The sequence below is a fragment of the Hyperoodon ampullatus genome (assembly GCF_949752795.1).
Source record: "Hyperoodon ampullatus genome assembly, chromosome: 13".
NCBI classification, from domain to species: domain Eukaryota; kingdom Metazoa; phylum Chordata; class Mammalia; order Artiodactyla; family Ziphiidae; genus Hyperoodon; species Hyperoodon ampullatus.
In genome coordinates this window covers 35,746,786-35,774,309 of record NC_136926.1, presented here as the reverse complement: position 1 = coordinate 35,774,309, position 27,524 = coordinate 35,746,786, and the positions used below count along the sequence as shown (strand labels likewise).

Sequence of the window (27,524 nt, the reverse complement as noted above, 5' to 3'; positions counted from 1 at the left end):
ACTGTTGTATCCGCAAGCTCAGAGATTCTTTGCTCAGCCATGACTAGTCTACTAATGAGTCCATCAAAAGCATTCTTCATTTCTGGTACAGTGTTTCCAATCTCTTGCATTTGTTTTTTATTTTTTCTTAGAATTTCCATTTTTCTGCTTACATTATTCATCTGTTCTTGTATGCTGTCTGCTGTTTCTATTAAAGTCTTTAGCATTTTAATCATAGTGTGAAAAAATTCCTGACCTGTTACTTCCAACATTCTTTTTTTTTTAATTGCTATCAAACTGTGTAACCTAGATCTTTATTTTAATGTACAAAACCATTATTTACTTGCCACTCCTCTAAACTGTCATTTAACCTAAAAGCTGCATGTCTCCACACCCTCTAAAGAAATATTTGATTTAGATTCAATTGATTCAACCTACCAAATTTCACCAGTGAATTTATGAATACTTCCTATTATCTCTCCATCTACCCAGCCATCCATCCAAACTTTTTTTTCCTGCTTTTAGTATTTTTTTTAACTTTTAAAATCTTTTATTTATTTATTTATTTCACACACACACTGTATTTTATTTTTACAAGAGGTGAATAAACTGACACCAAGCATTGTAAATGGATGACCACAACAAAAGCAACAATGACTGCAATTACCAAACACGAAACACACTCACACTATGTCATAATATTGACATTCAGTCCAGTAATCCTTCACTGTAACAGCTCCTTTACTTTGCAGTGAAAATTGATTTGTATATTTTTTGCCTCTGAGTCCTTGTGGGATTTTTTTTTTTTTTTTGCGGTACGCGGGCCTCTCACTGCTGTGGCCTCTCCCGTTGCGGAGCACAGGCTCCGGACGCACAGGCTCAGCGGCCATGGCTCATGGGCCCAGCCACTCCACGGCATGTGGGATCTTCCCGGACCAGGACACGAACCTGTGTGCCCTGCATCGGCAGGCGGACTCTCTACCACTGCGCTACCAGGGAAGACCGGGATTTTTTTTTTTAATTCAAACAGAAAGTCACAAAAATTATAATCATCCTCATCAGTTCACTCAGTCCCATGTAATTAATTTTTTTTTAAGCTCTTCTTTACCTGCTGGACCAGAAATTGCCTGCTATCTTCTTTTTACAGATAAGGAAACCAAGGCAAAAAGATATTTAGTAATTTGATCAAGGCCTCCCAGCTAGTAGGTGGAAGAGTCAGAATTTGAATCTGGGCGCCTTGGCTCAGGAGCCTGTGTTCTTTTTTTTTTTTTTTTTGCGGTATGTGGGCCTCTCACTGTTGTGGCCCATCCCGCCGCGGAGCACAGGTTCCGGGCGCGCAGGCCCAGCGGCCACGGCTCACGGGCCCAGCCGCTCCGTGGCACGCAGGACCCTCCTGGACCGGGGCACGAACCCGCGTCTCCCACATCGGCAGGCAGACTCCCAACCACTGTGCCACCAGGGAAGCCTAGGAGCCTGTGTTCTTAACCCCTACATCATTGAGGAAAACAAGTAAGTTGGGCTTGTAGGGGAAGGAGGAATATGTTTTCTTACCATGAGATCTTTCATATCTACTAAGTTTACATTTTCAAGACATTTTCTAAAACAATGAAAGGAACATGTGCCAGAAGGGTTGGTTTGAAAATGATGATTACTAAAACTTGAAGTAGATACAATAAGTAAACATTTTAGAGTAAAAGAAAAAAAAATCACTCCTAAACCTACCATTTTTACAGATTACATTTCAGTCCTTGTTCTTTGTGAATATTATATGTGGGTATTTGTCCTCTTTTTCACTTAACATCCTATCATGGGAATTTCTCCCATGTTTCCACATCTTCTTTATAATCACATTTAATAGCTGTATAATAGTCTATCCTGGTGACATGCTATAATTTACAAAAGCATTCTCGTATTGACATTTTTGTCAAAAAATGCTTGACATTTTTCTTTTACAATGATAGGTAATGTTCCACAATTTTTTCCCTTTCACTGAGTGATTTCATTCAGGATAGCCCCATGAATGGAATTACTGGGTCAATGGATTTGGATAGTTGTATAATTATTGCTAATTTTTGTCATATTAGTTTCCACATTAGGGTTGTACCAATTTCCTGGGCTTCCAGCATTGTATAATTATAACAGATATAGTAGCATCAAAATGTTGTATATATGTATATTGAAAACCTTTTAGATACAAAGGCAGTGTCAATAACAGGAGGCTGTCAAATAGGACCCATTCCATGAACTGACGCATGACTTATTCTCAGATTTTAAGTTTATGTTACATGCGGCCTTGTATATAGGAGACATTCCATAGATGTTTATTGAATGGATGGGTGATGAACGGATGGATGGATGACATCCAACTGATTTCTTCTTATTAACACATAAAAAGTTAGTGGCAAAGTTGAAATGATATCCTGATTTAGAATATAGGGTTCTTTCTCCCACTATAACTGCAGATTTACTTCATTCAGCCAACATTCACTACATACTTAGTATATGAAAAGCACAGTCTGGAAGCTGGGGGTATTACTATCAATAAAACATAGTTCCATCCATCATGGTCCTCACAGTTTGACTGGGAAACTCACATACCTCTCCAGATCGAATTCTCATTTTTAAAATGAATGTACTGACCTCAGAAGTCCTTTCCAGCTTCTGGATTCTGTGATCTTCTCAAACTCTAAATTTCCTACTTCTAGATACTAAGACTAAAGTAAGCTTATCTTAAAGAACAATCTAAAGAAACTGGTGATTCTGGATAGTGACAGGGAGTCTTCTCCCCTTCCTACTCCTCATTTGTTCGTTCATTCATTCATCATTCATTGAGCACATACTAAACATGAGACACTATTAAGCTCTAGAAATAAAAATACCAATAAGATAAGTCCTCTTCTCTTAAAAAGTCTATAGTCAAAAATGCGATGGTTTTTTGAAGAGGAATAGTTTGGCAACACAGCAGTACTCCACACAGTGTTTATGTGTATGTGAGTGGGATCCACTTATTCTACTGTCAGGGAGGGGAAATTTCCCCTTTTCTCCTTTTGAGTTCCTGTGGCTGGACCAATCATAAAATTGACACAAGAACAGATTGTGTCCTGTGGACTGGAGAAAAAGAAACCCATTTAATTTGTGTGCACATAGAGGTCGCATAGAAATGGGACCTAAGAAGTGGCTAAAGCAGATAGATTTCATATTTTTTAGACAAAGAAGCAATAAATATGAGAGGGATTGACAGGACAAAGAAACTTAGCTTTGGGTGTTTAATTAGTAAGGAATTTAAGCAAAGTTTGGGCTTAGGTAGTAAATTAGTAAAGAAGTAACAAGTATACAGGCTTCTCAGCCCTGAGTCCCCTATCTCTGGTGATAATGGTGTCTTTCTACCTCCCAGGACGAGGAGAGCACTTTTCACATGGGAAATTTATTTCCTGCTTTCAGGGAGACAGAGAGGAGGGTAAAAGTATCCCTCTTGCATTGATTGTTTCTTAAGTAGTTTTAATTCAAAATAATCAACATGCCATGGAGGCGTATTTTGGGCCCCAACACTACTATTCTAGCTAACATTTAAATGGAGTGGTCTCCAGTATTAAAGTAGAGGAAGGAATCAGCTAGTATTGACTCAGGCTCACCCTCTGAATGCTCCCGGAAGTTCATGGGAAATAACACTGAATCTTGAAGGTTTATCACAGGGAAAAAATACTTGTGCCATACTTGCCAACATCAAGACGAAAGGGGACAAATGCATGTGGACTCACCATTTCTCTTCTTCTACTTGCACTCCTATGGACTGGAACTTACTGGGTGCTTTATTTTCCCCTGTTTTGTTAGGTTCTTCAGCATCATCCACCTGAAGAAATAACCAAAAGTAGAGGTGCTCTATTTTAGTCATCTTGCTTGAAAAACAAAGTCACATTTCATTAGAAACCTCTATAATATTATTGGAATGTTTTGTGATTTATAACCTTTTTGTTCAATGTTTATGTGTTTGATGAGCAACTTCATTATAACGCACTTTGACTCTGCTGATCTTAGTAAAATGCAGTTTTGTTCATTTCCAAAGTGCCTAATAAATGTCTGTGATTCCTGCATGGATTTGTGAGGATGCACTTACCTGTGAGCTCTGTATTAGAAGGGAGCACCTCATGGGATTGTGTTGTTGAAAGTTTTGAATTTGCAGATAACAAAATGCAAAAGAAGGAAGAAATTTCATTTATTGTAGTTAGAATTGTTGACATTAGGAGGTTTAGGTATTAACCTTATTAATATAACTATAGAGCATCTTCATTTTTTTTTCCCCTTAAATTAAGGAATTGGCTTTGGATATCACTCCATAGTTTCTAAATAGCTATGCATATATTATAGTTCATATAGAAAATGTATCTGTATATAACTGATAGCTTATGTGACAGACTAGGCCCAACCCAAATTTGAAATAAATTTTATGACTATTCAGAGCAGTTAGATTTATTCCTCTTTTTTCTCTATGTTTTTAATAAATTATTTTTTTCTAAATAGAAAGCAATTTAACATAAGTTGTATAAAACTAAAACACAGAAGTATATAATGTAGAAAGCAAAAGTTCCCCACGAAGCACTGTCAATCCTTTGATGCATATTTGACCATCTTTTAACATATGTAGAATATATTATATATAAAAATGATTTTTAATACTAAATTTACACAGATGAGATTATAGTATATATTTTTTGTGTGCAATTTGCTTTATTCATTAACATTGCTATCTTTTGGACATTTTATCATGTTAGTAAATATAGCTCTAACTCAATCCTTCTGTTGGCTACATAAATGCTCCTTTTAATGGTTATGTAAGCAACGTGGGCATCAGGGTAATTTTCTCTCTGCTGTTATTACAGTTAGTATTATAATTAATATTTCATATGTATCTTTAGAACAATTCTGCAAATATTGTATGAGAAAAATTCTTAGGAGTAGAAATGTTAGATGGAAGTACTGAGCATATTCAACTGTAAGGAATATTGACAAACTGCTCTTCAAAGCATTTATCAGTGTATGGGAATATCCATTTTCCAAATGTTCACCAATATTAAATATTGGCAAACTTTAAAATTTTTGCTAATATCACAGGTGAAAAATATCTATTAGCCTCTTGTATTTTTATCTGTAAATTGCCTATTTATATCCTTTGCTAGTTATTGTGGGGGTTTTTTCTTATTGAGTTGTTTATTTTCTTCTTTATAGGATCTCTTTATATCTTATGACCCTTAAACCCTTTCTTGGCTATATATACTGTGAATATTTTTTCCCAGTTTATCATTTGTCTTTTAAATTTTGTCCTTCATTGTAGAGAATCTTATGTAGTCAATCTAGCTTTTATGGTTGGGAAAGACCAAAAGTTCTCTTATATTTGTTTTTATGCTTTCATTTTTTTTTCATATTTAGTTCTTAAATCCACTATCCTGAAATGTTTGTGTAGAAGATACAGGAATTTAATATTTTTTCTGCACATGAATCATCAATTGACCTGGCTCTTTTTATTAACTAATTCATCTCTTTGGTTTGAGATGCCAACTTTATCTTATACCAAATTTTACCCATATATATTTACCCAAACATTCTCATATATAAAAGCGTGTTTTGGGTCTATTGATCTATTGGTCTTATTGCTCCTTCTTCTCTTTTTTTCCTGATATAAGTTTGTAATAAATCTTGATATTTTCTGTGACAAGTTTCCTCTTGTAATCCTTTTTTTTTAAAATAAATTTATTTATTTTATTTATTTATTTTTGGCTGCATTGGGTCTTCGTTGTGGCACGCAGGCTTTTCGTTGTGGTGGCTTCTCTTGTTGCAGAGCATGGGCTCTAGGTGTGCGGGCTTCAGTAGTTGTGGCTCGCGGGCTCAGTAGTTGTGGCTCGTGGGCTCTAGAGCGCAGGCTCAGTAATTGTGGCGCATAGGCTTAGTTGCTCTGTGGCATGTGGGATCTTCCTGGACCAGGGCTCGAACCTGTGTCCCCTGCATTGGCAGGTGGATTCTTAACCACTGCTCCACCAGGAAAGTCCCTGTAATTCTTTTTTTTAAATGTAATTTTAAAACTCCAGCAACCTAAGTGTCCATCAACAGATAAATGGATAAAGAAGATGTCGTACATATATACAATGGAATATTACTCAGCCATTAAAAAGAATGAAAATTTGCCATTTGCAGCAACACGGATGGACTTGGAGGGCAGTAAGCTAAGTGAAATAAGTCAGACAGAGAAAGACAAATACTGTATGATACCACTTATATGTGGAATCTAAAAGATACAACAAAGTAGTGAGTAGAACAAAAAAGAAACAGTCTCACAGATATAGAGAACCAGCTAGTGGTTACCAGTGGTGAGGGAGGGAGGGGCAATATAGGGGTGGGGGAGGGGGAGGCCCAGGCTCTTGGGTGTAAGATGGGCTCAAGGATGTATTGTACAACATGGGGAATACAGCCAATATCTTGTGATAACTATAAATGGAAAGAAAGTAACATTTAAAATTTGTATAAAAAACTTAAAAATTTTTTTAAATAAAAAATAAATTTTACTCATTAAAAACCCCAAAACCTCTAGGGTATTTGGGGGTATTAACTTCTTCTAAATAAACTTTAACATCACATTGTCAAAACCCTCCCCCCAGTCTCAACTAAGTGATAAAAATCACATAGGAATTTTCATTGAAATTTCTTTAAATATTTGTATGAATTTTGAGAGAATTGCCATCTTTACACTTTGGAGTATTCCCATATAGAAATATTGAATAGCATTCCCTTTATTCATTTATCCATATCCTTCCCCCACCCACCCAGGACTAGAACACCAGAAAAAGCACCAGAAAAAGTAGTTGATGTGAGTTTTGGTGACATATTATATAAAAATACATATTTTTAAATATTCTAGAATCATATTTAGTGCTGTGAGTTGCTCCCACTAGAAGAACACGTGAACCAAGATCATATGTTCACCACATCCGTCACGGGCTTTTGAATGCATGTGCTCATTGAGGGAAATAGCACATTTATTTATTAATCGGACAAAGTGCCTCATTCTGGTGACTTAGTTACTGTCTGGAAGCCCCAAGCCCACCTTCTCTACCCAGCTGCTCTGTGGCACAGGGGTCAGGACTCCGAAGACTACATTTCCCAGGCTACCTTGCTCGCTGGCCTCCAATTAGGTTCTAACCAAGGAAGGTCGGAGGAGGGAAGGGGGCTTCCTTCCTGTTTCCACCTTCTGCTGGCAGCTGTGTCTCCAACCCCAGCCCTTTAGAAGCCCAACAGCGCGTGCGCCAGCCCTTGCAAGTCCTGGCACCAGCCGGCCGTGCTCGCCTCAGTGGTCTGGGATGGGCTATACTGGCCTCTCCTCTGAGTACCTGAATTTTGGTAACCCCGTCTTTCCCCTTCTCCCCTAGTCCAAGGGTGACCTCTTACTGCATCCCTTTCTGCTCTCTCAGCCATCCCATTACTGTAGAACCAATTTGGTGTATGAAACTGCCTCTGTGTGAGAAACGAGCACGGCTTCCTTTTTCCTGAATGGGATTCTAACCGATTCCGTATGGCTACACTCATGGAAATTAAAAATGCTCAGGATGTCAGCCAAAGTACGATGCTGCAGCCTTACACTTTGGGGTAGTTTCAAAATTACCCAATGAAATTTTTTCGAAAGATGCACGATAGATATTCCCCTTAAGAACTGTGGTGCTCAATGCACCGGGAAAGGGAGAAAGGAAGCAGGGGTCCGAGGATGAAGGACGTTGTACTCTGTTCCAGGCTCGCCCCACCTGTCCAAACTCACGGCTTATTTGCATCAAAGCGTTGTCATCTTCTTAAGCTTTAGTCGTTGCAGGTAAATTTATCTCTCTGACTTTAATCCCCTTAGTTAGATCCAAATATTGACAAATGTCACCTCTCATATAGTATGTAGGGTAATCTACTTAAATTTATGAAGAGACATTCAAAAATTTTAAATATGTTGTAGGGTTAATTAAATCTCTGTCCTGAAAAAAATTGAGAAAGCCCACTGCCGATGATATAATTTTAGTGTTTTTGTCTAATCAAAATTTTAAAGGAGGATAATACTAATAATAACAAACCTAATATTTATTGAGCCCTTAATATGCCAGGCACTATGCTTTGAACTTTACATATATTGTATCCATCAGTTTTTTGTTTTTAATTTTATTTATTCATTTTTTGGCTGCATTTGGGTCTTCATTGCTGCACGCGGGCTTTCTCTAGTTGCGGCGAGCAGGGGCTACTCTTCGTTGTGGTGCACAGGCTTCTCATTGCAGTGGCTTTTCTTGTTGCAGAGCACGGGCTCTAGGTGCACGGGCTTCAGTAGTTGTGGCACGCGGGCTCAGTAGTTGTGTCTTGTGGACTCAGTAGTTGTGGCTCATGGGCTCTAGAGCACGGGCTCAGTAGTTGTGGCGCACGGGCTTACTTGCTCCGCGGCTTGTGGGATCTTCCCGGACCAGGGATTGAACCCGTGTCCCCTTCATTGACAGGCAGATTCTTACCACTGCGCCACCAGGGAAGTCCCTATCCATCAGTTTTTATTATAACATATAAAGTACCCGATGCAATAGCAACTATTATTATTCTCATTTTCCAGATGAGGAAACCATTAAGTAATTGGCCTAAGTTCACACAGGCTGTAAAGTAAATAATTATAATATTCACTATTAGATATACATTAAATTTAAAATGTTGGGAAAGGCTTGAAAACTCTGACCCTAAAAAGGTAAACTGTGAGAAAGAGCCCGAGGTCCTAGTATCACATATTTGGGGATTAGGATTTAAATTAGATTACAGTGTAATGAAATTTGATGACTATTTTGTATCCTAAATTTAAATTTACTTATTATTCTCCAATAAAGAAGCAGCATAATGTGGTCACATTCGATGTCAAGGTACAATCTAGGCTCTGTCAACATAAGATGTGTGACCTTGGGTTCTCACTTCCGGGGGAGAGATAATAACACCACCTATGCCCTAGGGCTGCTGTAGAGGCCGAATGAGACAACCATATAAAGCGCACAGTGCTCTCATATAATTTCTATAGCTGTGAACAATGATTGGAGGAAGAGTAAGAACAATTCTTTAGCTCACTAAAATATCCAAATATTCAAGAAGCAGGGTGGTCTCTGAAACAAAGACTTTCTCCCCAACATTAGTTGTGAATTTCAGAGTAGTTCCATCTTACTGGGTAAAAATAATAATAATATAAGTTGGATGTCATATAGTATATGAATGCTTTATTCTAAGAATTATTTAGAGAGTAACCTAACCAACCAGCAGACCTGGGAGGTGATTAAGGTAGATAGAAGCTTTTAAATAAAATGAACAGTAAGACAGATAATTACCTTTAAAATACATTGTTAAGTGAAAAAGGCAAGATATAGACTAGTGTGAGGTATATGCTGCTACTGTCTGGGTAAAAAGGGGAATAAATATATATGTGCTTGAATATGTGCAAAATATCCCTGCAGGGAGATGCAAATATTGGTTCTATTGATTTTCTCTGGAAAGGAGAACTGACTGGCTATTGAATAGCAGGGGGAGAGAGGCTGGTCACTGTATGTCTTTTTATAGCTTTTGAATTTTGAGCCATAGGAATATATTATCTATTGAATAAATAATGTAAAATAAAGAAAAAAATTTAAACATTAAGGAAGTAGAAGAAAACTAACATTACTGGATGCCAATTATGTGCCAGATAAGAAAGGTGGAATTTTAAAAAAATTATGGTGAAACAGACATAAAATTCTCTATTTAACCCTTTTTAAGTGTACAGTTCCAGTGGCATTAAGTACATTCCTATTACTGTGCTACCATCAGCACTATCCAGCCCCAGAATTTTTTCATCATCCCAAACTGAAAGCCTTACAGGAAGCTGGATTTTGTAAACTCCCTCCTTCAAATAATCCTACGTGGGCTCGATGAGAAAACAGTCTCAGGAAGATTAAATAATTTGCCTGGGACACAGAAGACCGGCCTCTGCTCTTCCCCACCCCTTGAAATCCTCTGGGCGGTGGGAGGGAATTAACTCCTGGGACTGGGGTTGGGGTGAGGGTGGGTGGAGGCTGGCTTCAGGCCCGGGGCCTCCTGATGGGTCATCTGGTCCCAAGCACCCATGCTACAAGTTCTTTTAGGAAACTTGACAAGTCGTGCCATGGTAACCTGTTGGTTATAAAAAAACATTTGACTCATGACTACCAGAGAAGGTTTAATTGTCCTTTCAAAGTGGACTCTGCAGAATGGATGGTGAACATCCATCATCGTTGTGAAAATGTACCCCACGCCTGGTGCTTAGATGTGCCTTAGAGTTGGTTCAGCATGGATAGATTTATGGGCCACCACGTCAGGAAGTTATTATTCAAAGGGCACCTGCAGAACGGTACAGCACAACAAAAATGGGGGGAAAGAATGGCTCTTCTCCATGGATGGGAGGAAATTTCTAGCAGGGTAAGCCAAGCTGAACCCATCTAACAACCAAGAATCAGTTTGATGTTATCATTGGGCAACAGAAAACAGAGAACTAAACTGAGAAGCCTGCTGAAGTATCTACCTTTTTAATGAAATGCATGATTAAATAGCCCACAATTATGCTGACCCTGGTGCACATTCTTTCCTCATGATGCTGTGATGGGAGTTATTGCTTTCCACACTCTCCTTCCCTTTGGTCTCACTGGCCATCACTCCCATGTCTGTGAGAAGTGGCTCACATTTTTGTTCTCGTATGGTTACTCAATAGCGTTGAACACACTGTAACACCATCCAATCATCCACGTTGTTCTTGGATGCCCATTCCTTTTTTGAGAATCAAAATGTGCATTAGGAATTGAGGACACTTTATGTTTGATTGTGTTCATGTTTGTTTAATTATCCTCCCCTTGTCTCACCACATTCAATTTCGAGAACAAAAATAAAAGCTGCTAATTAACTATACTTCAATTTTAAAAGATTGGAATTTTGGGGGGGAAAAATGCTGATAATGTCTTTAGACAAGACACCTTCGTAATTTTTTAAAATCACATTTCACAACATACAGGAGTCCAGAGCCAGTAATTTGAAAGTCTGGTCCTACAATAGCTACATCATCCAAAATGGCAAGATACTGAATCTTCTGGAAAAAAAAGGGGGGGGGTACATTTCTTCATTTGGGGTTCCTATTTTTTTTTAACAAATTTATTTATTTTTTTGGCTGAGGCACTTAGCTTGTGGGACCTCAGTTCCCTAACCAGGGATTGAACCCAGGCCGTGACAGTGAAAGTGCCGAGTCCTAACCCCTAGACCACCAGGGAACTCCCTGGGCTCCTATTTCAAAGGACAGAAAGGGAGGCTGTTACCTGTATCCCAATGGACAGGCATCGATTCTTCTTGAAGTGGTCCTTCTTCCTGTCCTCTGCAGTGATGGTGGCCATGGCGGCGGTGGTGGTGGTGATGGTGGCAGCATTGTTGCCCATGTGTTGACTTGCTGGGCCGTGGATCTGGGCATTGGCGGCTTCGATGGCGGCTGTCAGAGCCTTCATACTGTCCAGGCTCTCTGTGGAGTTGCTCAGTCCAGACTGGCTGACAATATCCCCTCGCTGGCCCTGTCCATCCATGTAGGCGTCCTGGGCCGACTCTGTGCTACTCTGGGCTGTGATAGAAATGAAAGGTTTCGTGGTAGTTCTGGGTGGGACTGGAGGTGGTGTCTTCTTATATGTTGTAATGCAAGATGACACTGGAAGACAGCGAAAACAAAGACACTGATTTCTGCATGGGTTTTAATTGTCAATATTGTAACTGACATCCATTGGAAATTAGGGCCCACGAAACACACCAAGACATTGAACGTGAAAATAGGTCTGTTGATAGACTAAGTGAGATCCCTGCTTAGGGGGCATATTTGGGCCTCCTCTAAGGTGACACCCCCATACGACTGAGGGGGAAAGAGACTGAAAAACACTGATCTCTGAGATGGAAGTTTCTGAAATGGAGATTAATATGAACTGACATAAAACAGGCAGGACTAGCCATCTGTAGAAATCTTCCCGGGCAACAGGGCACCCTGAGAGATAATGTATAACACAGAAAAGACCTGGGAAATCTTTGCCTTCTCAGGGAAATATTAACCATAGCTAATGCTGAACAAAGTAACTCATTGGAGAAGATTCTGGGGGTCAATAAAGAACATTGAAAAAAAGAAGAAAGCAAAGAGGTTGTGAGCCTGTGTGTTCTAATCCTAAGAACAGGGCAAAGTGCCTATGGGGGAGGGGGAGGGGAGGGGGAGGGGAGGGGGAGGGGAGGGGAGGGGAGGGGGAGGGGAGGGGGAGGGGAGGGGAGGGGAGGGGGAGGGGAGGGGGAGGGAGGGGAGGGGAGGGGGAGGGGGAGGGGAGGGGGGCGGGAGCAGGGCGCCAGGTGGGGGGCTGAGCTCAACCCACTGTCTTAACTTCTTGCACCTTGCTTTTATCTTCATTCTGTTTCTCCTCCCTCCTTTTCTTTTTCTTTCTTTCTCTTCCTCCCTCCCTCCCTCTTTCCTTCCTTCCTTCCTTTTTCTGGGTATGTGCTCACTCTATAAACTTTAGTTCTGAATTGTGTTGCTGTTTCCGAGCAGATCCGTCCTCTGAGAGGGAGGACACCACACACACGTCTCCTAAATAAATGTACCCGCTAGTTGGGAGATCAGCCTGCGTGTGGCCTGTAGGAACCCACTCCCCAAAGCGCTGTCCTTCAGGGCAACGTGATCAGCCCAAGGTTCTGAGGCGCCCCTTTTGGAGGTTCCCACTGGAGCAGCCTGCAGCCCCTCTCTTCAAACATCTGAGGATAAACCCAGGGTCTTGAAGAAGCTGTACACACTGCTTCTCAGCATTCCACATTTGTGGAGCACGATGCAGGAAAACACAGATTGAAAAGAATGAAGTTTCCACGTGGGACCCGCCCCCTGGTAAAGAATGATTCCTTAACCAGCTTTCTAAAGACTTTCGTTGAGTCCCCTTAAAAAATGGTTCAAACTATTGTGCTTCCATCACTTTCTCCCCCACCTCATTCCCAGCCCCACCCTCAGCCTTTCCTTTTGGGACTGTTGTTAACACCAAATCGGCTAGTCCTGACCACACAATGCTAGCTAGTTACCCATGGTTCTAGTTGTCACTCAGGCCATCTCGCTGAATGAAATACTCACTTCGATATTCAGGGTGTTTCCTGAGGTCACTCAAAAAAAGCATCCTATAACAAACAATGAACAGAAGGATCGCATTTCTCTGCCCTGCTGTTCCACTGCTCTGTGATTTGGTGTAATTTCCTTAACCATAAAAGATGGGGACAGAAATGTTTGGCTACTTGCCAGGGCTTGCCCAAGAGTTGAAGGAAAAGAAACGCACAGATGTCACATTACAGTATCACATGTGCTCTGGAGGTGAGGGTAACCTGAATAATAGAAATGTAGCCTCCTCTCGGTTACCTGGGACTGGCAGAGTCTCCCCCAGGAAAACCTTCCATCTCAGCTGTGCGTGAATCACACATCATTTCTCCCCCAGGAAAACCTTCCATCTCAGCTGTGCGTGAATCACACATCTTTAAATATGAACAGAGCTCAGCAGTACACACTCCAAACTCCGCAGCTTTTAGCTAACGAGCCTGGAACCAGCAGAGGGAGGCTCACAGAGCTGGCGGAGGCAGAGCTGGAGCAGGACCAGCCCGGGCTCAGGTTATCCCACCAGCCACAGGGAAGCCAAGGGATGCAGACACGTGCATGGTTGATGTTTCCCCTCACTTGATTGAGTTTCATGCACTGTAACCACTGAGGAGCTACTTTCTGCTTCCCAGGAAATTTGAAGGGGATAATGCTCGGTGTCAGTTACTCAGCTGCAGACCAGAGTGGGTGGGCCGGGGAGGGACCATCATTAGGACAGAATCAATCTATCTATTCGAATCTAAGAAACTAGATCATTTTATGACTTCTACAATGTGAACTCATTACAGTAAGTCCCCTACATTGCGAACTTTCAAAGATGTGCCCGTGCCAGCTGTTGTGCTGTACTACTGTACTTTTCAAGGTACTGTACTGTAAGAATAAAAATGTTTTCTTTATTTATTTTTTATTTTTTTATGTTGGGGGTAGGAGTTTATTAATTAATTTATTTATTTTTGCTGTGTTGGGTCTTCGTTTCTGTGCGAGGGCTTTCTCTAGTTGTGGCAAGCGGGGGGCCACTCTTCATCGCGGTGCGCGGGCCTCTCACTATCGTGGCCTCTCTTGTTGCGGAGCACAGGCTCCAGACACGCAGGCTGGAGTTGTGGCTCACGGGCCTAGTTGCTCCGCAGCATGTGGGATCCTCCCAGACCAGGGCTCGAACCTGTGTCCCCTGCATTAGCAGGCAGATTCTCAGCCACTGCGCCACCAGGGAAGCCCCGTTTTCTTTATTTTTTGTTGTTTTTTTTTTGTGTGTGTATTATTTGTGTGAAAAGTATTATAACCCTATTACAGTACAGTACTACGTAGCCGATTGTGTTAGTTGGGTACCTAGGCTAACTTTGTTGGACTTATGAACAATTGGACTTATGAATGCGCTCTCAGAACAGAACTCGTTCCTATGTAGGGGACTTACTGTATTTTGTTCGAAATGGGTTCTCAGGACATTCAGCCCACCTATATTCCAAAGAAATGAAGTGCCACTTTCCAACATCAAATGTCTGATCCTTTGGATTGTTTACTGCTCGTTAGCTACCCACAATTTCCTTCTTGGGTGTGGATAATCAAAACCAGACAACGCGGCCAAATACAGTATCGTATCATTTGCTGTGATTTACAGCACGATGTGGTACCTATGATTAGGGGGTGGGGGTATCACATTATTCCCAGTGTGATGTTGGGGTTGGCTACGCACCCCCGGGGCCAAATGCAATTTGGCGCCATCTGGTGGCTGTTATCATTTCCTCTTCGATATCAATAGGGATAATTCTGGGAACTTGGATTGCTGGGGACTTTCAGGACAGCAGCAGCAATGCTAGGCATCCATTAGGGTTAGACTGGACAGGGAAGACCCCGGGGACGTGGCTTCCTCAACAGGCTGGCCCAGCCCCAATGCCCAAAGGAGGTAAGAATTTGAGATTGGCTCGCTCTGAATTAGGGGACCATCCGCCACGGGGTTACATCCCAGGGGCTTTACTATGAGATTTTACTGGTGTTTAGAGCTTGGCACAATTCTGCCAGGGCCATCGGAGTCAAAGAAGCACCACCTGTCAGTCATCAAATAGGAATTTCAAAGGAATTCAAATCTTTAAGATTGCACTTTGAGGGCGAAGAAAGGAGACCCAACACACGACTCACACTTCTCGCAATTCCCTTCCTCCTCATGCCCCAGTTCTTGTGCATTTGAGGCTGCTCCAAAAACTCAGACAGCTAAATCCCCCAATTTTTCCGAGCATCACGCTTTCTTAGTTTTGCAGGCTAAGCCCTAAACACTTCTCTTCTGTCTTTGTTGTTGTTGTCGTTTTGTTTTTAAAATTCTACTCTCGTGATTCAGCACCACGAATGATTTAGAATACACTGAGGTCTGAGCACCAGGAGGCGTGTGGTAGAGTGGGGCCCAAGGACGGTGAAACACAAGTTAATAAGTCTTGTCTGGTCAAGACAGAAACAAAAAATGAGGGGCTTACATGCAGTAAGGGAAACACTTCATTGTTTAAGAGGAACATTCTCAAAACCACTGATTAAAAAATGCAAGTGCTACTTTTACTCAAGGGGAACTTGAAAAAGAAATGATGCTGTTGGTTTAATCATTATTACCGCTTTCCTTTGTCAGATAGGTTTATTTGTTCATATCAGATACATTGATTTTTTTTCTCCTTCTTTGGGTCCTGGTGATGTGCTATCCCAGCGCAAAGTTGGCTGAAAAGTCTCCTATCCATTTACAAGAAGAGTCAGCAGGAGCAGGTTTCCAGATTTCACTGTCATTATTTTCATTCACATAGTAGGGTAATGCATCAAGAGACCAGAGATCGGTTTTTACATTTGAGTTAAGAAATTTTTTTTTAAAAGAAGAACTTATGGAGAAAAACAAATGAGAACAAAGTCCTACCCTATTTCAGTTTGTAGCTGATTCTTCAATATTTTCTCCATTTGCATAGAAAGATAATGCTGTTGTAAGTCTCAGAAAGACCAGAGCCAGGGATTATTTTTGTCTGGAGTGGTGAAGGATTTCTGGAAAACTACCTGGACTCTCTTTTCATTCTGGTTATGCTATGTATGTCAGCTGGACACAAAACAGATGTAGGAGCAAACCTACTTTTTATTTCTTCTTATTCATATGGACTTACTGGCTGAGCTAATGGGTCACATACTCTAAAGCTATGTTGAGGAATTATTTAGCAGTTCCTGGTTGCTGAATGTTAGAAACGCTTTCAGATACGAGAACAAGCCCATAAGGAACTTCAAATAAAAACACAAAAGATCAACAGAAGAATTCCAAAATATACAAGTACATGGCTGACTTTGTAGGTGTAAACAAGTTGTCCTTCCTCGTTCTTAACCACAAAGCAGGCTGTGATTTGATCTGCTTTTACTAGTCAGAGCAATTTTGGATTTGCAGTGAGTCGTATCAGATGGTCTGCTCTTGCTGAGTCCAGACCACCAGAGAGAGAAGGGCTGCCTGGAACCACGGTCTAGTTTCTATCGAGGACAAAGGTCTCCTGATTTGAGTGATTTGGTCCCGCTGAACAGGAGGTTAACACGCCCTCAAAAGGAAGTGCTTTATTGGAAAAGAGATTTAAAAAATGGAATGGGGCTAACAGTGGGGCGCTGGAGCTGGCTCTTATCAGCTTGCTAGATTCAACTGTGCAAACCCCTCCCCAAGTCTGTGTTCAGTGACATTTCCTTGCTAGCTTGAAACTGACCTTGGTTTGAGTGTTTACACCACGGAAATTGGCAAGTGCTGTGACTCAGTAGGTATTCCCCCCCCAGAGAGCTGGTTGTTAAGCATTTCCAGCACACCTACCACACAGACCCGGTGCTATTCAAAGTGTAATCCACGGACAGGTTTGGATTCACAAAGTATCTGATGAGTGCACCGTGAGATAGGTCATGAAAACATCCAGAGGAAGCGTTTAGAAACTTTATAGCAATTCTACAGAGATTCTGTCAGTTGAATCCATTAGAATGATGACGGCTTGTTTTTTGCATGTTTTTGTTTTTTTAAATTTCTTTCTTCTAGTAATTCATTTTAATTGCGTTTTACCAAAATCTGACCTGCAACAGATTGGACATCCAATAAGCAAACAAACTGTCCATCACCAGAGATAGTTTGAGAAGCACTGATTTTGGAACGTTCGCAAATCCAGGGGACAGGGCAGTGGTATTGCACGTGAGATTGAGAGACTCGAGAGGTAACTTGAAACTACAGGCTACTTTAGAAAGCAAAACGATGTGGAGAGGCCAAAGGAAAGAAATGTGGGAGGACCTAAACTTGGGACATAAAGGCAGGACTGCACAAATACAGGACGGGAAGAGTAGACTTGTGGTTTTAACGTCAGGTAAGTTGTCTATGTCTATGAAGGTGTGTCTGCATAGATATGTGATATCTAGAATGAGAAGGATTGCCTTGCTGCCTTCCTGCTCTCCCTTTAAGGGGAAATCACAGGGTTCTCTGAGGAGAGGAAAACCATGTCTTATAAGGAATGGTTTAAGGAGAGAGGGTGTTTCGTTTGCAAGAGAAGGTAGACGGAGGGGTTTCCCATTATTTCGAAGGCTATTGTGTAAAGGATGGCATAGACTCAGGCCGTATGAGGCCCACAGGGAAACCACAAAAGGAAAAGCTCAGAGAGGCATAAAGAATTTTTCTAGGAGTCGGTCGTCCAAGGATGGAATATGGGGCCTTCGCTGGGGAGTGAGCTCTCTGTCTGAGAAGTAGGGACCCATTGACAAGGATGCTAAGAGAGGAGGCCAGGGAGAGTTACCAGCAGGCTGTTGGTAGCAGTGAGGAATGTTCTGGCATCCTGGGAGCACATATTGGCACCGATGAAGACAAAACTCTTAATCGAGAAGTTTGCTGCTGCTACTTCCGGGCAAGAAGGCCCAGAAGTGCTGAATTTACAATCAACGGTGGAGATCATCCTCCCCGGGGTGACATGCTCCCCAGTCTGGACTGCCCCACCAAACGCCAGACAAATCTGTGATCTAGCTGGAGTCCTTCACATGATAAAAGCACAAACCCAGGTGAAAACAAAGTTGATGAGATGGAGAATGAGTCCACACACTTCACCTGCCCTTAGATCAACTGAATCACCGGAGGGTCCATCTTTCCTCCGTAACACACGCTGTGCTAAGAATTTAATAGACAAGACTTCCCCTGGTGGCCCAGTGGTTAAGAATCCACCTGCAAATTCAGGGGACACGGGTTCGATCCCTGGTCCGGGAAGATCCCACATGCCGCGGAGCAACTAAGCCCGTGCACCACAACTACTGAGCCTGTGCTCTAGAGCCCGTGAGCCACAACTACTAAGCCCGCTGCAACAACTACTGAAGCCCTCACACCTAGAGTCCATGCTCCGCAACAAGAGAAGCCACTGCAATGAGAAGCCCGTGCACTGCAACGAAGAGTAGCCCCTGCTGGCCGCAACTAGAGAAAGCCCGAGAGCAGCAGCGAAGACCCAACGCAGCCACAAATAAATAAATTAATTAAAAAAATAATTTAATAGACATGGTCTCACGACCCAGATAGATCTCACTAAACCCATTTGTTTGATGGTAAGACTGAGGCTCAGGGTAGGTAACACTTCTCGAAGTCATGCTGCTCCTAGATGTTCACAGGGCTTCCAATCCCACTTCTTCTGTTCAGCCAAACTGCCTGTATTCATCCGCCTAGTAAGCCTTCCCTGAAACACCGCGTCCAGTAGAAGATAACGCTCTCCACGAGGAATTCCAGGAAACTGCCCCTAGCTCAGTCCTCTGGGAGTCCTTTGACCCAGAGGACTGAGCTAGGAGTGCAAAGGTCTGGAGGATGAATGCATTTGGAGTGGTCAGCAAGGGGTGCCCAGCTGCAACTTGAAAAATTTTGCAAGAGGAGAGAAACTCCACGAAACAAAATACACATGGAAAAATCGCCCCCTTGTTTCAAAATATTTACAGCTTAACATCTACAGGCCACCCAAAGTGTGGTGGTCAGCGTCCGCAGCCTGCTGGCCCCATGGTGAGGCGGTGGTGATCAGAGGGCTGCGGGGACGGGGCGCAGGGCTTCTGCTGGCCTCTGTCCTGGTTAGTTTTGGCTCCAGGTACGTGGCTATGGGACTGATTACCACCAGAGCCATCCGCCACGGAAACCACAGAAAGGAGCTAACCTTTCCTCCCTCGAAGTAGAGAAAAGCAGGCTTGTGTACGGGTGGAGGGGGGCGGAGAGGGATGTGGACAGAGAGGGAAGGGTGGTGTTAAGAACTCCTGTAGTCATCAGGCTCGCCAGTTGGTAGTTACTAGTATTCCAGACGCTTCCTAATGCCAGACAAATGCCCGGAGCCCAGGCTTGTCTGGCTCAGAGATCTATTCAGCCGATAGCAGCCCGGCCCTGGTGGGGAGAGCAGATCTTTCAGGGAGCAGCCTCCATGGCTAATCAAACACAACATTGTTCTCAGAAGGAAGAATGGAAAGGTTTGTTTCAGAAGCATAGCTTTTTTTTTTTTTTCCTTTTGAGGCACCCTAGTTATTTTAACAAGTTGCTACAAAACTTGGGCTTCCTGAGGTGAGGCTGTCGTGCACAGTGCATGTTCTGTCCCAAACTCCAGGGAGGGAGGGATCCGAAAATTAGTCACTAAAAAAAAAAAAAAAAGCCCCAGGCACTTCATGCCTGGAAATGATGTAAGACGCAGCCACTCCTCTGTTAGAACTACAACCAAACAATGCTCGGCGATCGCGGCAGCTGCTCTCCAAATGTCAGCGCCAAGCCCGGCCAAAGGGCTGGAAGGCCACCGAGCCCAGGACTTTGTGCGCTACCTTTGTCGCCCACATTTTCCCCAAGCACTCTCAGGACCCTGGCAACAGGTAACGTGGCAACCTTTGCCTTCTAAAACGGCAAGCGGCAGGATTTCAGAGAACAAAAGGATTTTTTGAAAGCCAGCTGCATCTCCCTCGCCACCCCTCCCCCTCCCCCCCCCGCCCTCCCCCTTCGCCACTCCAAGTCTGAGAAAACAAAGTATTGCTGCGGCAGCCCGGCTCTCGAGCGCCCCCTGGTGACCAAGCTCGGAACATCACCGATGTACCTTTCAAGGTACAACTTCAGTCCGAGGCTCGGCTCCCAGGTAAGTCACGCTGGGACGCGGGACGTCCGGGCTGCGTTTGCCCAAAAAACGCAGAGTGGAAGTCAAGAGTCAGAAGTCTTGCTTTTTAATTTATCACCTCAACAAAAATTTTACCCGTGCTGCAGGGTAAGATCTCTGGGTTGAGGTTGCTGACCCTTTTTTTTTTTCAAAGCAGCCGCTAGGGCCACAGTTTTTGTTTCCTTGGCAAGCTGAAAAGCAAAAGCTGCTGTGGCCATTTGGTTAGGTGGATGGCAGTGAGGATGAATAGCCAGGAAACTGAGGATTCCTGGTGGGTGGGACTTGCATTTTCCATCTTTATCTGAATTTGTCGCTTGTTTGCAGGAAGCTTGCAGGTAGAAGCATTTCTCATTCCCATCGCTTGTTTCCAGTTAGTTCATTTGCAAGGATGACTGAGGATTTCCAAACCGCAGGCCCAGCTTCCCAGAGAGCGTGCTTTGCAGCCCCACCCTAGCTCTTCTATCTCTGTCTGGGGCAAACACCCACGAAAATGCCAAGGGCAGTAGTTTTAACCAGCCTTCTTCCTCTCAGGGCTTCTCCCGCTCTCCATGGTCTCTGATTTAGAGGAAGGACTGCAGTTGTGAGCTGCTGCCAGGCGTGAGGGCATCCCTCTTTGTCCCTCTCTGGAAATGTTAACCAGAAACCAAGAAAGGGGTTTAGATCAAAGTAACCGTTCTCTTCAAAAAGTTCCATTAATTAACTAAATTAAAGAGAGTTAAGTGCTGTTTGGAGGAAAGTCATTTAGAAGGCCCAGGTCCAGGGACGGAGGTCTAAAGCCTCTAATGTGACCCTTTAATGAAGCTTGGCAACCAGTTAATATGAGAATTTGGGGGTTACCCTATGTAAAACCAGTTGTTGCCTAAAATCAGTCATTTCAAAGGAACATCTTGAAAGTAGACAGACATTCGGCTGGTTGTTGCCTTGATCATTTAATAGTAAAGATTAAAAACTGAGGGCTCTGAGTAAGAATCATTTGACCGGTAGCTCAGGTGAGTCATAACCTTCATAGAACTAGGCACAAAGGTTCACAGCAGGATGTTCAGAACGCCTGGCTTACTAATTTGCGAGGCGGGGCTGTTGCTTCCAGCAGGGAATGCCTTCAGGATTTCATGGCTCATTTTCCCAGCCTCTCCAACAGATGCTACTGAGTCATCCACGCACACAAGTGACTGCCCTGGCAGTGTCATCTGTTAGGATTAAATTTCCATTTGTTCCATGACTTTATGAAGCAATTTCTAACGATTGAATCAGATATACCACTTCCTCTAGGATCTAGGGATTTTTTTTTTCTTTTTTAATGTTTGTAACATCATGTGAATTTTTCAGAATTTGTCCCAGCCAAGTCAGCAGGTCTTCCTGGGTTGAATGGACTGTTTACAGGAGGGGAAGATTCAGGACCCAAGGTCAGGGTTACAGAATGAAATAAGGTTTCCTGTTTGGGCAGCTGGTCCCACCTCCTCAGGTTCGGGCAGACTGGGTCTTGTTGGAAGATAACAGGCCTGGGATACCTGAGGTAGGGATGGTGCCAGGAGTGGGGAAGGACATTTTGCTTTTAAGCTTCTCATCAGCTAGCTTTCATTTCTTGTTAGATGTCACTTCTTAGCAATACTTGCCTCTATTCCCTGTTAGGTGAAATTTTTTATTTTTTCCTGACCAAACTGAGAGAAAGGAATTAGTTAAGGATGTAAGAATCACAAGGTCAGGCATTGTTGTCCATTGTATTCATGACGACTACAGTACTTAGACCATTCGTGGCACGAAGTCGTATGGTGGTAAATACTTGTTACGTGAAGGAAGGAACAGGGATGAGAAGGGATTTCCTGGAGAAGCAGAAAAAGGGACTAATGATTAGGAAAGCACGGTCACCAGGGTAGAAAGAAAATGAATACTCAGCAAAGCCCGTCTCTGTGGCCTTGGATGTTGCAACAAAATCTCCCATCACTGATGCCCACTTCTGTTTGGCCTTGGTCATGTGCTTGCCAAATGCAGCTGTGATTGGCCAGCTTTTGACATGGAGCTACAATATGAAAGGCCCACCTCGTATCAGCTGGAAGCAGTTAGTTCTATGGATTATCCACCTAACTTCCTCCACCCTCTCTGCTGGGCTTTATCCATGTGGGTCTGTGATGCTCACTGCCCTTTCCCCAGAGCAGCTGCCTTTTCTCCTCAGTTCCTTCCACTCCTTATTATTCTTTGACTTCTTATTCCTGGTCTCATTTCATGACACCTGTACCATGGACCTGGAAAGCAAGGGAAACCTGGAATGCAATCACACAGCCCAGCAGGACTCTCCGCCGTGGGGCACACAGCGGACCTCAGGGGGTACTGAGCTCTGAGGCCAGATGGAGTCGCTGACTGGCTCCAGGTGAGAGCAGGGTCTCGGGCACACACTGCCCACTGGTCTCCCTTGAAACGGTGAGCTGGCCATGCAGAGTGAGGGTGCTGAGTCCACACCCGGTGAGGTCATGTCTCATGATGGTCCATCGGGATGAGTCCTCACTGAAACCTCTGGCTGGATCGATCAGGAGCCTCTGCTCTCTGGCCAACACCCTGGGCTTCGGAGAGAAGGCAGACCTTGTGTCAAAGCAGCCTGATGCTGCTGCCCTGTGGACAGAGGGCTTGGCCGGCTGGCTCCACCTGGAGCAGAAGCTTTTGCATCAGACAAACTGGGGGAAACAGGATATATGAAGAAGCAAAGAAGAAAGAAAATGTATCCAGCATGTCTTCCTGTCAGTTGGAGGGCGATGAGAAATAATTACCTGTGTCTGGAGAGCAAGGCATGTAGGGGGGCCTGATCTGTGCAGTGAGGCAGTTAATTATTCGTCTGACTTCTTTCCGCTTTCCTCCCTGAAATTCCCCTCCTCAAAGGAAAAACAGGACAGACTTTGTGGGTTAAGCTGTGGAATACCGTCTACCAGCCCGCTGGGCCCAGAAAGGACACCAGCCCCTTACTGACTCTCAGATGACAGGATCAGTGCTTCAAAATGACACCTCATTATCCAACTGTGTCACTGACAGATGAGGACACAGGTTCAGAGAAGAACTTGGCTGGGGCCCCCCAGTCTTCTGTCTGCACCACACAGCAAACACCATCAGCCTCTACCATGGGTTCATAAAGGGCCACTTCAGACTGCATTCACAATTCCACTGTACAGTTGGGTTTTGGTCATTTGCCAGAATTAAATAAAAATATCAAGGAACCCTCCTACACTGTTGGTGGGAATGTAAATTAGTACAACCGCTATGGAGAACAGTATGGAGTTTCCTGAAGAAACTAAAAATAGAACTACCATATCACCCAGCAATCCCACTCCTGGGCATATATCCAGAGAAAACCATAAAAAAAAAAGACACATGCACCCCAATGTTCATTGCAACACTATTTATAGTAGCCAAGACATGAAGCAACCTAAATGTCCATCAACAGAGGAATGGATAAAGAAGATGTGGTATGTATATGTTATGGAATATTACTCAGCCATAAAAAAGAATGAAATAATGCCATTTGCAGCAACATGGCTGGACCTAGAGATTGTCATACTGAGTGAAATAAGCCAGAGAAAGACAAATATCATGTGATATCACTTATATGTGGAATCTGTTTTTTTTTTTTTTTTTTTTGGCCATGCCACGTGGCTGGTGAGATCTTAGTTCCCTGACCAGGGATTGAACCCGGGCCCACAGCAGTGAAAGCACGGAGTCTTAACCTCTGGACCACCAGGGAATTCCCTGTGGAATCTAATTTTTCAAAAATGACACAAATGAACTTATTTACAAAACAGAAACAGACTTACAGTTATCGAAAACAAACTTAAGGTTACCAAAGGGGAAACGTGGTGGGGAGGGATGAATCAGGAGTTTGAGATGAACATACCCACACTACTATATACATAAGATAGGTAACCAACAAGGGCCTACTGTATAGCACAGGGAACTCTACTCAATATTCTGTGATAACCTATAGGGAAAAGAATCTGAAAAGAATGAACATATGTATAACTAATTCACTCTGCTGTACACCTAAAACTAACACAACATTGTAAATCAACTCTACTCCAATAAAATGTTTTTAAAAATCCCAGCAAACTGGTGAGGCCAGCACTAAAATCTATCAGTTTACTCTAGCTACTGCCCACCAGCATCCTCATTCACTGTGTTTCCTGGGAGCCAGGTACCTGGACCTATAATCCCAACTCCACAAGTGACTGGAGGCAAGAGAGTTTGCGTTGCCCACCTTCTGCAGAGTGGGGTCCGACTGGAACCTGGGTTCTTCTCATCTAAGCCTCCGTTCTCTTCTTTTAAAGAGCTGCTTAATAATCTGTCATTAAGATTCTCCTTTGAACCCTCATGAGAGCAATGTCCAAAAGCCTTTTTCTGAATCTCTTGGTCAAACGTGCTTGGAATTCAGAACTTTTTGGATTGTAGAAAGCTGACTTGCATGACACACCCTGGGGGGCCTGGGTACTCTAACCTGTCTGTCTGCCGGAAAAGGTGAAACAGTCACTCTGCAAGTAGTTGCAAGGGCAGGTTTTGGCCTATGGCTTTCAGAGCGCTGAAGGATGGTGGCCACCCACTCCTTCAGGTGCCTGGGTGTATCAGAGCTCCCGCCAGGGGCCTCCTCCTCCAGGGCATCTCTGGTCCTGGACGGAGCTCTGTCCCAGCCTGGCCCAGGAGGAGAATGGGGGATGGGTAGTGACTGGGTGGTGGTGGGCTTGGCCTGGTGGGTGGGCAAGGTTTCTACATCTTTAAGGAAAAGAGGAATCCGATTTCAAATTCGATAATACTTCTGACATTGTCTCTCTTTCCTTGACCATGTGAGTTCTGGGTGTTCATTGGTTTGTCACTGTGTTTCACACACCATTGGCAGAAACACCTTTGTTGGTTTTTGTTATAATGGTAACAGGGGTACTTGTAGGGGCTTTTAACTGGCCCCTTCCCACTGTGGAATGTTGTCTACAAAAATTACAGAATGCCTAGTCTGAAGATAAACGCTTGGAAATAAACACTTCATATCTGCCAGGTTGTGTGCTTGTGTGTGTGCGTGTTGTGTGTGTGTGTGTTTTGAGCCATCCCTTCCATGCTCTTCCCCGTTCTCATCCTGTACCCTAAAGCTATGATCTGACTTCACAGCCAAAGAGATAAAAGTAACATTCTTCTCCTTGGCCCACCGTACTTTGTACTGACAGGAGGGTGGTTCCACGCTAGGTCCAGGCTGGCTGCTGCGCTAATTTGATGCAGCCCAGGACACTCACCTAAAAGTTGATTCCTAAGGGCATTCCTCATTCATTAAAGCTCTACCCAGGACACAGCTGGAAAATCATTTTCAGATCACAAGTTTTTATCCCACATTTCCAATCCAAGAGATAACGGACAGGCTCCATGTAAAATAGCTTGAATTAAAGAATAAACCGTTGTGTGGCTAGACATGTCCGCGAACTGCAGGCAGAAATAGATCAAGCACTAGAAAAAAAAATTTTTTTAATCTAGAACAAGCCCCGCACTGCCTCCTGGTGTGGATTACATTTTACTTTTCAAAAGGAACCATGGATAGTAAAGCGAAATCATTTTGATTCTTTTGGATTTCTACTGTCGTAGGTGAAAGGTTTTATTAATCAATTCTTTGAAAAACCAGCTATACCCACTGCAAACCTACCAAATGAGAGGAAGTTAAGCTGTTCAGTGGGTTGTGCGTTTGGGTCCTTGTTTGGAATTTCAAGCTCATGTTAGGGGACTGGCCCGTGGTTGCAATTTACACCATTTATCAGCAGGATTGCCGAAGTGCTGAGGTCTCGGAATGCGGAAACACTGGAGGAGACCAGCGCTGGTCTTTGGATCAACGTTCATTACCAATAAAGCGTTAGGAAACTGATCACAGGGAAGGGAAGCATGTTAATGGCCGCCGCTCAAAGGTCCAGCCCCTTTCTGTTACTGATAACCTTGCGATGTCTCCAGATAAAAGCCAGCCTTGTCACCCCCAGGCACCTGGCTGAGAGGTAATAAAACTGTTGCCTTATCTTCTAAGAGTGGAGTTGGTCCAACCTCAGCCCGAGGTAATTACAGTAAACTGAAATTGCCTGTCATTTACAAAAAAGGGAAGGCGTAAGGCGGGAGATGGTGTTTGTCTCTCTCCTTGGATTTTAAAAAGAAAGCGAGCAAAACAGCCAGAAGTTTTCCAGGGAGTGAGAAAAACAGCCCGGCTTGGCCACCCTCTCCTGGGGGTAACGGATTGCTGGCGGCTCAGGTCCCCGTGACGATCTGAAAAAGAGGCTCAAGCTGATGAAAATCCAAGCAATCTTCTTAGTCCGTCCTTTCTAAATGTAAATGACAGAGTGGGAGCCCTGCTAGGGAGGGCAGGAAGTCTCAGTCTTATCCAGTGACTCACTCAGTGCTGTTAGCTCCAGAAGCTGCATAAAAAGTTTTAGCAAAAGCAGCAACAAATCTACTTTAAATACTAGCACAGTAAGGAAATTCCTCTCTTTCAGGCCGAATGCCATCCACACAAAAGAGCTCCTGTCGACATCTCATTTACAATCTACCCCCAGGACACAGACAGGACCATTTCAATAAACCCGGCTCAGAAACACCTATTGTTCAAAATCTTCAACTAGCCACAGGCTACCACCACTCCCTATTGTTTTGTAAAATAAAAGATTTAGAAGGAGCCAGATTGGGACCTGGAAGCTCTGAAAAGAGGAAGCAAAAAAGTCCCTTTGACCCGATGCTGTTGGAGAACGTGCGTGAAGAATAAAGTTAATGGATTTTCATTTTTACAAGAAGTGCATAAGCAACGCCCGCTCCCTTCCTGAACTCGTGATCGGGGATTCTAAAAGCGGTGCCAACTTTGTAAAGAAGTTAACTCCTGCCAACGGGTCTGGTACCTGAAAAGTCAAAGGCTCTACTTACCCTATTCTCTGTCTTACAAAAGCCCTGATGGCAGCCACAGCAAAGCACCAGGTGAGTATTCGATCTGGGTTGTTTCCTCGGGATTTATAGCTTGACTGTCCTTTCTATGTAGGGTTTTGAGGCTCGCTGCAGAACCTACCCCCCGCCCCACGACGAATGGTTTCCTCCTTTTCAACACCACCATTTTGCTCCCTCTTTTAGTAAAACCTGACCACTTTCTGGAATTACATAATGTAGCCTTTAGACGCTTTTTCTTCAGATAGGCCTCAAATGAAGAGGTACATTTGTGTTGACCAAACAAAATGGGCATTTCTCAAAAACTCAGTGTCTTTACCCTCCTAGCAGATCTTCAAGTT

At 43.4% G+C, this 27,524-nt stretch overlaps 1 protein-coding gene across 16 annotated transcripts in view; it reads right to left on the bottom strand.

The window, feature by feature from the left end:
* DLGAP1 (DLG associated protein 1) overlaps nucleotides 1–27,524 on the bottom strand; it is a gene marked incomplete at both ends in the record, with an annotated part of 320,951 nt that overhangs the window by 45,249 nt on the left and 248,178 nt on the right. For 13 of the 16 annotated variants that reach the window (XM_079717234.1, XM_079717233.1, XM_079717235.1 and 10 more), the window contains 2 exons: nucleotides 3,738–3,829; nucleotides 11,331–11,707. In XM_079717234.1, the coding sequence (XP_079573360.1) occupies nucleotides 3,738–3,829; nucleotides 11,331–11,707 (469 nt within the window). The remainder of the gene's footprint in view (nucleotides 1–3,737; nucleotides 3,830–11,330; nucleotides 11,708–27,524) is intronic. The other 3 variants (XM_079717225.1, XM_079717231.1, XM_079717232.1) reach the window with 1 other exon arrangement.